The sequence below is a fragment of the Danio rerio genome, chromosome 5 (genome assembly GCF_052040795.2).
Source record: "Danio rerio strain M-AB ecotype USA chromosome 5, GRCz13ab, whole genome shotgun sequence".
NCBI classification, from domain to species: Eukaryota; Metazoa; Chordata; class Actinopteri; order Cypriniformes; family Danionidae; genus Danio; species Danio rerio.
Genome location: NC_141025.1, coordinates 12,337,172 through 12,349,247, shown reverse-complemented (window position 1 = coordinate 12,349,247; position 12,076 = coordinate 12,337,172). Strand labels below are relative to the sequence as shown.

At 35.2% G+C, this 12,076-nt stretch overlaps 1 protein-coding gene across 1 annotated transcript in view; it reads left to right on the top strand.

The window, feature by feature from the left end:
- The window catches only part of cabp7a (calcium binding protein 7a), a 64,905-nt gene extending 53,054 nt beyond the window's left edge, over positions 1–11,851 (top strand). The window contains exons 2-5 of the mRNA XM_087253267.2: positions 2,956–3,099; positions 5,406–5,518; positions 8,682–8,832; positions 10,418–11,851. Coding sequence (XP_087109393.1) covers positions 2,956–3,099; positions 5,406–5,518; positions 8,682–8,832; positions 10,418–10,548 — 539 coding nt within the window. The 3' untranslated portion in view covers positions 10,549–11,851. The remainder of the gene's footprint in view (positions 1–2,955; positions 3,100–5,405; positions 5,519–8,681; positions 8,833–10,417) is intronic.
- Positions 11,852–12,076: the final 225 nt, after the last annotated feature.

The window sequence follows — 12,076 nt, the reverse complement described above, 5'->3', positions numbered from 1 at the left end:
GTTATTTAAAGGTAATCCCTTACTTTACAATATTATTGTCTCAAAATTCTAATATGTTACATTACTATTCAATTACTTTTTAGTTGCTTTCACCAAAATAACTACAGAATTAGAACTTAGCATTCAAAATTGAATAAATGTACCGCAGAGCATTTTACATCCAGTAGAAAGCAAAATGATGTAGCAGAATGACTGTGAAATATTCAGACTACTAACAATATAGTATATAATTGATACATGAAGGCTCAAGACAATGCAGGAAAGGATGACAGTCAGAATCACAAATGATCTGTTAAAAGTATGGTAAAGGTAAAGTGATCATCTGCAATATCTGTGAAAAGCTTGACTATATTCATATTAGACACAACAGGCCTATATGTAAACTCCAATGCCATGACAAGATGCAGATCTCTTTCTTTTCTTATTGTTGCCATTATTTTATTCACTTTAAACTCAAGTGGTTCTCAACACAAAACTGTCATGCACAAAGTAAACATGATGAACAGCTTTCTCACTATAATGCTTGTGCATCGATTTCCTCTGTTTGTGGACAAAACTGCTTGCGAGTTCTCAAATATACGCTGCTCGCGTGCAAATTTTCTCACGCTCTCTTAAATATGCCTGTATGTGTGTGAGTACGAGCAAAAGAGCGCTCCCTTCACAGCTCTGTTGATGCTGCGAGCAGCTTCTTTCTTTTTTTTAATTTATTTTGGAGATAATACCCAATATGAATACAACAGAAAGGCATAAAAATTTACAAATGACGTGTCCACTTTATTAGACTCAAAACAATAGTGTCATATCCCGATAAAATAGCCTAAGCTATATTGAAGTAATTTATAGAATTACAAATATCGGATATAATAAAATCGGATTAAATAAATAAACCAATATAAAACAAACAAAAGCTAGCTATAAAAATTTAGGTATATACAGTACATAAATTAAACGTTTTAAAGCCATATTAAACTTTCTTTTTAAAAAGACCTGTCTGAAAAAAAAGATTTTAGAAATTTTTCTTAAGACAATAAACACTGGAGAAGGTTTGAAATATTATTTATAAAGTATTTGGAGATGATGATATTAATTAAATCATGTAAACAAAGCATTATTGGGTGAGTGAAAGCAGAAACTAGGCGACCTTTTTTCTGTCCTGCGCAGCGCCGCTTTACAAACGCATCAGGGAAAACTGCAAATACAAACTGTGTTCTGTGTCCTCAAACAAGTGTTTATGTGTTTATATGACGTGGTAACATTGAAAAATGAAATTTTAAATACACAAAGAGCTTTATTACTAAAAAAGCTACTAAGCGCAACAAAATGTAGGCTATATTTTATTGCTTGCTCTGATGTGCTGAAATACTTAACACTTTCTTTACTTAAGATATATGCAACATGCTTAAATAAAGGGGTTGTTTCAGGTCTCTCCGGAGCATTTGGGCTGAATGTTTGACAGTGTCTATATAAACAAGGATGTTATAAAATACATTTTCTACCGAGTTATTAACAGAGAACTTCTGTGGTTTTATACTATGGATGTGTGCGCTCACTGCGCTGGGTGCCTCTGTTAGTGGCGAGGCCACTCGATGTTCGATGCCTACAGTCGGTCGACGAGTAAATGAATATATTGAATGGAAACACACAGGCATGTGCATATAGACATGTAATGCTGAACAGTTGTTTGTTTTGTTTATATTCATATTAATCAGCGGGTTGTGTGACCTTTTATTCGGGGGACGTTTTGGGTGCTTGACGCGCTGCGAGCTACTAGCCCGACAGTGGAAACGGGACATGATTTCAGCCTCACTACTCAACCTCCCAGCCGATTGGCCCGGCCCGATAAAAGCCCTGGCTCGCACTGGCCCGATAGTGGAAATGCAGCTAATCATAGAATGTTTTATAAAGATTCACTTATTTTGTTACTGGAGTCAAATCATCATTTTGAAAGAATCCTATGAATGATTGAATCATTTAATCATTTATTAAGACTTTACATTTTGCTACTGGACAAATCATCCTTGAAAGTCTTCTTGAGTTAATGATTCATTGAATCATTTATAAAAGCGTTGCTTGTTTGGTTCCTTTACAAATCCTTTTTACAAAAAAAGAATCTACTGAGTCAATGATTCATTGATTTATGAAGACTTCAGTGGTTTTGTTACTGGACAAATCACCATTCACTGAATCATTTATAAAGACATCACTTGTTTTATTTGAAATTTTAATGAACCTCTTAAAGGAATGATTTAATAATTCTTTAATGACTTCACTTGTTTCAATAATGTGTTAATCAGCATAATAAATCTCATCTTGGATGAATGATATGAATGAATCACATTAATCAAATTACTACACTGTGTGAATGAAAAGGCACAGTTTTATAATTATACATAACAGATTCAATTCAATTGATGTTTAATTTATATAGTGCTTTTTACAATGTAGATCGTGTCAAAGCAGCTTAACATAGAAGTTCTAGTAAAATCCAGATTTCAGAGCTGAAGTTCAGTTTAGTTCAGTTAAGTGTGGTTTAAATTTCAATGCTGAAAGTCCAAACACTAAAGAGCAAATCCATTGATGCGCAGCTCCACAAGTCCCAAAATGTGCAAACCAGTGCCGAAAAAGACTTCACCAACTGACGAAATGAAAGGAAAAAAAAAAAACTCGAGACAGTTTTGTCTATATATGTAACAGACAATATTATAAAAGTCAATTTGATAACAATTTAATAAAATTTAATTACAGACAGTAATTGCACATTTCATACACAGTTGCAATTCAAAGTGCTTTACATAAGAATAAAAGAGACAAGTTTAAGAAAATAAAAACATAATAAAAGTGATTAAAATAGATAAAAACATGTTAAAATTAGTTAAAAACAGGTTATAAAGGAATAAAATGTAGAAGTAATAATCAGTCAAGCAGCTCTAATCTGTGTGTTACTGTCTTCCACAGAAATCCGGGAGGCATTTAAGGTGTTTGATCGAGATGGGAACGGCTTCATCTCTAAGCAGGAGCTCGGGATGGCCATGCGTTCTCTGGGGTATATGCCCAATGAGGTGGAGCTAGAGGTCATCATTCAAAGACTCGACATGGACGGTAAGCAAACACATATGCCCAACTGTATATACACTGCTATGCTGAAAAGATAAGGGCTGCATTTTCCAAAAGCGAACAGTAAGAGAACCTACTCACTTAAAACAGTTGGGTTAAATAATAACTCAACAGTGAGTTGTTTCGGCACTGACCTGCTGTTAGGTTATCTTAACCCAATTCATTGGGTCATTAAGGTTAACCCAACAAATTTCCATTTTTACCCAACTAGGTGAGTTGTTATGAATGTGATTCATTAAAAGTTCAGATTAACCAAACAAAGTGACCCATTCAAACACTCTTCTATTGGGTCAAACTTTTAACCCAGTGTTTTTTTTTTTTTGTCTTTTGCAATATTAAGCAAAATTAAACAACAGAACCAAATTAGATGTCATGTTCATTATTTACAGCAATTATCAGACATTATTTTGATCTTAGTCTGTGTGAACTAGAAGCTGCTGAGACTTTTATTTCAGTATGTTGATGTACTTCTAACAGTAACAGAATAATGAGTAGGGGGCGGAGCTTTGTTTTTGCGCATCATTCCCTCTTAGCAAACTAATGGTAAGAGGGGCGTGGTTAGGGTTATTGATATACAGTTGCTATGAAAGCCCTTAGGTTGACATCAACGGGAGTGCCACTCCAAACATGAAAGCAAATGGCCTGACTTTGTTTTTTTCTCATTGGATTATTTTGCACACATGAATTATTTACTTCAAGGGTAACAGTGTGAGCTAGTAAAATATACATGGTAAATTTTGACCTGGACTTTTAAGTTGCAAATTGGCAGTTTTCAAGTTTTAACTCCACCACCAGTACGACGTTAGTAACGATAGCTCTAACTATTGTGATTTGACAATTTGGCTAGTTAGTTTCTCCAACAATGCACCGCTAATGTAGTTCCAGATTACAAGTCCATAATACTTTACCTTATTTCAGTCATCAGGTTCTACAACCAAGCCTGTTTAAAGCTTTAGAAAACAACCCAACTCATGTTAGTTAGTTAGTTAGTTAGTTAGTTAGTTAGTTAGTTAGTTAGTTAGTTAGTCGGTTGGTTGATAAGTTGCTAATTGGTTGGTTGGTTGGTTGGTTTTAGGTTTTTAGAGAACAATTACTGTAATTTGTGGCACACTTTTTTATTTTGGGGTGAATTATCTGACTAGGCACCAATCAGATGAATCACTGTAGGGTTGGTTGGTTGGTTGGTTGGTTGGTTGGTTGGTTGATTGGTTGGATGCATGGCTGGTTGGTTGGTTGGTTAGTTGGTTGGTTGGTTGGTTGGTTGATAAGTGGTTGATAATTTGGTTGAGTGGTTAGTTAGTTAGTTAGTTAGTTAGTTAGTTAGTTAGTTAGTTAGTTAGTTAGTTGATTTTAGTCAGTTGGTTGATTTAGTTAGTTAGTTGGTAAGTTAGTTATTTTTAGAAAACAATTACTGTAAATAGTGACAGACTTTTGATTTTGGGGTGAATTAACTGACCAGGCACAGATGAATCACTGTAATGATGCTAAGGACAGCTGACAGATATTCAATAAAATAAAGAGCTAAATGTAACCTTTTTTGCCCCAAAATATAACATTCCTTACAATACTTGAAGACAAATGGATTATGCATGGGCTAATAATAATAAGATTGTTTGCAGTGGGCATTTTGAGATTTGACAGTAATTGTCTTGAAATTAATTGAAGGAGAAAGCGCTGCTTTGATGACTGTAGTAGCAGCGCTTTAAAGACCATCTCAGAGAGGGGCTTTTAGCTCCATAAAACCCACTCCAGAAAGTCACACTCACTCTGATACGAAAATATTAGCTGACAACAAATTACAAAGAGAATCTAATCAGTCTAATGGACTAGTTGACCAAACAATCTATGAACAGAATAGAAATCCTTGAAAATTTCAATTATCTCCTTGCTTTTAATTGATGAGTTTGAATGGGAATTATTTTTGCGGTCTACTCTAAGATAGGAAATTCATTTCCGTTAACTCATCCAAGCAGTTTGTTGTTGTTGTTAATATTTAATATAATGTTTTATAAGGGGTTTTGTGATTTATTTAGATTTCTTTTTGTTTAAATAAGACATGGAAGCCAAATGATTTTATTTTTTATTTTTTTGTTTAAGATTCATTACATTCAAATGACAGTTCTACATCATGTTACAGAAAATGCATGAAATTCCTCTGCAGCCATTCTCAGTTCAGTTCACAAAATATTAGATTTTTATCAATTTCTGTCTTGATTTTATATCCCAGAGCTCACATCTGGAACGTGATCTCATGCTTGAATGCATCTAATACGTCACGCTCTGTTGTTCAGGAGACGGCCAGGTGGATTTCGAAGAATTCGTGACTCTCCTGGGGCCCAAACTCTCAGCTGCTGGGATGCCTGACAAGTTCAATGGGACCAATTTTGACTCCGTGTTCTGGAAGGTGACTATTAGCCACTTTTTTTGTATTTCAATAGACAACAGGCACAAAGTCTGCGGTATCTTTCAGTGTCTCTCACACACTGAAGTCAACATTCAACAAACTGCTGTCTATAAAATCACACAAATAAACAAAACAAAAAAAGTAGATCTTTATTTTTCCTGCTTAATTCGCATTTGCATTTTTATCTCATGCCGATTGGACAATTCAGGTGTTTTTTTTCCCTCTTGTTTTTATTTTTATCGTAGAATTTCAAGATCATTTCTCACTTTTCTGTACATGCATAAAATTGGAGATGCTAAAATGCTAATTCATGGTACTTGTACAACAGTAGGGAAAAATGTGTTTTTGTGTTTACTGTTGTTAACAAATCAACGTTGCTGGTATTTAATATGGATTATATGATAGATGATCTATAAAGAAAACACTGTCTGATGTTTTCTAGAGACGATTGGTTCCCTTTATAGATAAAACTGACCTCCCCAAATTCACTATTTTTCAGAATTTATATATTTACAGTGTAGTTTGTATGCAAACAAATGGCAGAATAAAAAATATATTAATTCATTCATTTTCTTTTCGGCTTAGTCCCTTTATTAATCTGGGGTCGCCACAGCGGAATGGACTGCCAACTTATCCAGCATATGTTCTACGCAGTTGATGCCCTTCCAGCTGCAACCCATCACTGGGAAACATCTATACACGCTCATTCACAAACATACACTAAAAACAATTTAGCCTTCCCAATTCACCTATAGCGCATGTCTTTGGACTTGTGGGGTAAACATATATTGCTCAGGAATGATGTGTGAAACGTTGTGCAGTAACAGTTGCTTACATACACATAAAATGCTATATTTCGGCATGGTGCCGGTGGACAATATTTAAGTCAGTTGGACCAGCGTTCTCTAAGTTAAAGCTGCTTTGTGGTTTGTTTGTTTGTTTGTTTGTTTGTTTTTGGAGTGTTTTCGTTTTTTAGCGCCACCATGTGTTGCTCTCCAATTTTTGGTGACGATACCTAGTTTTGTTCTGTGAGTTTTTGATTTTTGTAAAAGTAGCCCCACCCTCTAAAAACGTTTAGTCATCCTGTGTCAAACCTGAATGTAAATGTGTATTTATCTTTTTTTATACACAGTTGAAGTCAGAATTATTATCTCTAATTATTATTAGAGATTAGACATATCTCTTTTAAATATGTCCCAAATGATGTTTAACAGAGCAAGGAAATGTTCAGAGTATGTCTGATAATATTTATTCTTCCGGAGAAAGTCTTATTTGTTTTATTTCAGCTAGAATAAAAGTAGTTTTACTTTTTTTAAATATTTTAAAGACAAAGGTTTTAGCCTCTTTAAGCTAACTTTTTTATATATAATCTACAGAACCTAATTACCCTAATTAAGCCTTAAAATGTCACTTTAAGCTGTGTAGAAGTGTCTTGAAAAATATCCAGTCAAATATTATTTACTGTCATCATGGAAAAAAATCTAATAAATCAGTTATTAGAAATGAGTTATTTAAACTATTATGATTAGAAATGTGTTGAAAAAGTCTTCTCTCTGTTAAACAGAAGTTGAGGAAAAAAATAAACAGGGGCGAATAATTTAGGGCCGCTAATAATTCTGACTTCAACTGTATTTACATATTCTTCATGACTTAATTCCACCTAAACACCTGGTAACACCTAAACCCAACTACTATTAACAAGCGCAAGTGCAGATAGCGCTGTCGCCTCACAGCAAGAAGGTCACTGGTTTGGCTGGGTCAGTTGGCATTTCTGTGTGGAGTTTGCACGTTCTCCCTGTGTTGCCTTGTTGGCTGCTCTGCTTTTCCCGACAGTCCAAAGACATGTGCTATAGGTGAATTAGGTAAACAAAAAAGTTTGTAGTGTATGAGTGTGAATGCAAGAATGTATGGGTGTTTTCTAGTCCTGGGTTGCAGCTGGAAGGGCATCCGCTACGTAATAACATGTGCTGGATAAGTTAGTGGTTCATTCCGGTGTGGTGACCCTAAATAAAAAGACTAAGCCGAAAAGAGAATAAATGTATTGTATTGTGACTTTTGCAAAATTCATTAATGGATTTCATAAGTGCGTCCGTGTGAGGAGAGCAGGATATCATCTGTAAAGGACATATGGTGATTCCCCCACAGGGGCTTCCCTAATCGCAACTCGCTGCTGGTGCATTTTTTAGCAGCGCGATTGACCCCGTGTAGCTACAGGCGTCTTCATTTAAAATGACTCACTGTGAACTCTCTGTGAGTTCAGAGCGTATAGTATGTGTGCTCTGAACCTTGTGTGCTTTTTTTTTTTTTACTGCACACAACCAGTCAGATGAAATCTATACTGTTATCTTTTATGAAAGGTACTGTAAGTTGCTTCGAATAAAAACATTTGCCAAATGCATTAAGGGATAGTTCACCCTAAAATTAAAATTGTGTTTGTCAAGTGACTCTCGTGGGTTTTAACCTGTTGCACACATGCCTGAGATGATTGTAGTAGTATTTCATATGGCTGAAGGGGGCAATTAACAACTCAATTGGGATGCTTATATACCAATAGACATATAAAGTGGTTTACAGTGTGTGGGAGTCAAAAACAATGATCTTTTCATCTGAAATACACCTATGCATTTTCAGGCTTACTGTTTTGAATACTCGTCAGTGCAGATGTAACTTACATACCCAGTTAGCTGATGGAAATATATACTGTATCTTTAATGCAAGGTACTGTAAGTTGCTTTGGATAAAAGCATTTGCCAAATGGGCTAGGGTAGTTCATCCTAAAATGCAAATTGAGTCACTCATCCTCAAGTGGTTTCAAACTTTTATGAGCTTCTATATTCTGTTGACCACTAAAGAAGATATTTTGAAGAAAGCTGGAGGTAACCATTGAGTTTCATTGTAGGAAAGACAAATATTATGGAAGTAATTGGTTACAGGTTTCCATATGACACATTATGTTGAAAAAATTTTCAGTTTGGGTGAACTGTATTTTTAATGTAATATATTTAAAAGCATAAAGAAAACCATGTATAGTCATATAAATTCTTTGTGTGCGTGCGCGTGTGCGCGCGCGCGTGTGCGTGTGTGCGTGTGTGTGTGTGTGTGTGTGTGTGTGTGTGTGTGTGTGTGTGTGTGTGTGTGTGTGTGTGTGTGTGTGTGTTTTTAGTGTGATATGCAAAAGCTGACGGTGGAAGAGCTGAAGAGACTCTTATATGACACTTTCTGTGACCATCTGTCTATGAAAGACATTGAGAACATCATCATGACTGAGGAGAATCACATTGAAAATCCCGAGGACTGCCAGGTCGACATTGACAGTAGGAACTTTTCTTTTGCTTTTTCAATTATTACACCTTCGTGTCAAACTGATCATTTCATCATCTTCATTAATTATGCAATCCTAAAATCCTGATGTCTTGACAGTTCACACTGCCGTTGAACAATTTTGGGTCATTTTTAATGATTTATCAAGCATTACAAATTGATGGAAGGGACTGGAATGTAATGTTATGTCATGAAGCATTTATGTTTCTAGTGAATTGTGTTCTTTTAAAATAAAATCAATAAAAGGGATTTAAAAAAAGTAAAAAAAAAAAAAAAAAAAAAGGTTTCTTCCAGTCATATACAGTTGAAATCAGAATTATTAGCCCCCCCTGTTTAATTTTCCCCAATTTCTGTTTAACGGAGAGAAGATTTTAACATTTCTAAACAAAATAACTTTAATAACTCATTTCTAATAAGATGACGGCACATAATATTTTGCTGGATTTTTTTCAAGAATTTGAAGGCTTAACCAGCTTAATTAGGCAAGGTAGGGTAATTAGGCAAATCATCATATAACAGTAATTGGTAACACTTTATTTTGATGGTCCATTTGAGTATTAGTAGACTGTCTGCTTAATACTTGCTGATACTGCTCCTTCAACAGACATTTAACTGACTATATGAAACTTTGCAAGTACATGTCAACTTACACTAACCCTAACCCCAACCTAACAGTCAATTTATAATCTAATGAGAATTAGTTGGCATGTGGATGCAATGTAACTTAAATTCAGTTACATGGACAATCAAAATAAAGTGTGACCCAGTGGTTCTGTAGTGATCTCCAGTGGTGTTTACCACACTGGAGATTACTTCCGGGATTCTGAATGAACAACAACTCCCAGAACTCTTTGCACCAATCAACTCCCGCAGCAGCTGACAATAATCTGGACAAATAATCCAAACAAATAAACACTCACACACAGACACAGCTGCAGCACATCTCACTGATTACACAGACTATTTATACACCTTACTGTCACATTCTCTTTGCCAAGTCTTGTTTCTTTAAAGAACATCACAAAGTGTTTTCCTCGTTTTGATCCTTTGCTGCCTAGCTGAACTTCTCACCTGTATTTTGATAACATTTTCGGATTACTCCTATGCTCCTGTTTTGTTCCTGCATTAACCATTGCCTGTACAACTTATCTTCAATAAACTGCACTTGAATGCACACTTCTGTTGTTGACATCCGCTTTGCTACATGTTTGTTCTGTAGACAATCAAAAACAATATTGCTTAAGAAGGCTAATAATATTGACCTTAAAATAGTTTTTTTAAAATAATCAAACTGCTTTTATTCTAGCTGATATAAAACAAATAAGACTTTCTCCAGACGAAAAAAATATTATAGGAATTATTGTGAACATTGTCTTGCTCTTTTAAACATCATTTGGGAAATACTTGAAAAAGAACAAGATCACTGGAGGGCTAATAATTTTGACTTCAGATGTACATAAATTATTTATTTTATTTTTTATTTTTTACCAAGGGTGTTTATTTGGTCACATTTTTCCCTGATTTCCTCCTCTTCTTCCACTTGAATTCTCCTGATTTCCTTGTGTGTTACTTTTTCAGCGGAGAGTCCGACCCAGCAGGTGAAGCAAACATGCGTACGGAAGAGTCTGATCTGCGCCTTCGCCATCGCTTTCATCATCAGCGTCATGCTCATCGCAGCCAATCAGGTGCTTCGCAGTGGCATGAAGTAACCAAAATGGACCAATCACACACAAAAAAAAATGTAAAAGAACACACAGAAAAAAAACATTCACATTAAAACTGGAGCAGCTGAAAATGTCATTTTATTTCCTTGAAATCGAAATGTTGAAATATTTTTGAGCAGAACTACAGCTTCCAATGGACGAAGTTTTCATAATTGAACTGCACATGGATCTATAAACACACCTACCCAAAAATAAACCGCTAAAATGTACGCAAAACAGGAGGTTTACACGTTACGGACTCCCCTTCAACCAATTCAGTATGTTTTGGGTGAATTTAACGCATGGACATCAAGCGAGGATCCTACTCTTCAATGCATGATATGATGCATGGATTTACAATAGCCTGGATGTACCAGTAGAGCTCAGCTGTGCATCCATTTATCTATATATTAGATCCCAATACCAATTTTCCGGAAAGAAAGACCCGTGTCTCACATTTGGGAAGAGTTGGATATGGAGGTCTGTTTCTGACGTCTTTTACATCCAGTATACCGATCCCTTTGCATGAGAATAAGGGCTGTTTAGGGCATGCTCATGTCATGCAATGTTAGTCTTGTGTTTGTCCAGTGACTATCGTGGGTTTAACCTGTTGCACACATGCCTGAGATGATTGTAGTAGTACTTCATACGGCCAAAAGGGGCATCCAACAACCCAAAAGGGATGCTTATATACCACTAGTGACATATAAAGTGGTTTACAGTGCGTGGGGTCAAAAAATATGGTCTTTTCACCTGAAATACACCTATGCATTTTCAGGCTTACTGTTTTAAATGCTCGTCAGTGCAGATGTAACTTACATTTTGCCAACATTTGCACTGTAGTTATCGTGTAGAGATAAGCTATTGAATTTGAATGACACGACTGGCGTGAAATGATACCAAATGATTACAAAAAGACACATGATTTAAAAAGAGGGGTTTTGGTTTCTGACATATCAGGAAATGGTTTATTGGTGACACTTTATAATATGTATCATTAGCAGGCGTAATAACTAACATAAACGATTAAATGACCGGCCATCCCATTACTGCAAGAGTGTCCAAACTCTGTCATGGAGGGCCGGTGTCCTAGCTTTAACTTTCTTCAACGCACCTCCCTGGAAGTTTCTAGTTTACATAGAAAGAGCTTGATTAGCTGGTTTAGGTGTGTTTCACAAGGGTTGGAACTAAAATATGCAGGACAGCTGCCCTCCAGGACCGGGTTTGGACACCCCTGCATTATAGTTTTTTTCATAACTTGAAATAGTTTTTTTTAATACTTGTATCTTCCATTTCAATTTTCATTTTAGATTCATTTTTAGCAATTATGTCAGTTCAAGTAACAAAAAGTAGCTTTAAAGTTAATTTAGGTAGTTTTATAACTAAAAATAGAGGAATCTTTTTTATTATTTTTATAATTAAACAGTTTTTTTTTGTTTAAATACATGCAAGTAAATATATATATATATATATATATATATATATATATATATATATATATATATATATATATATATATATATATATATATATA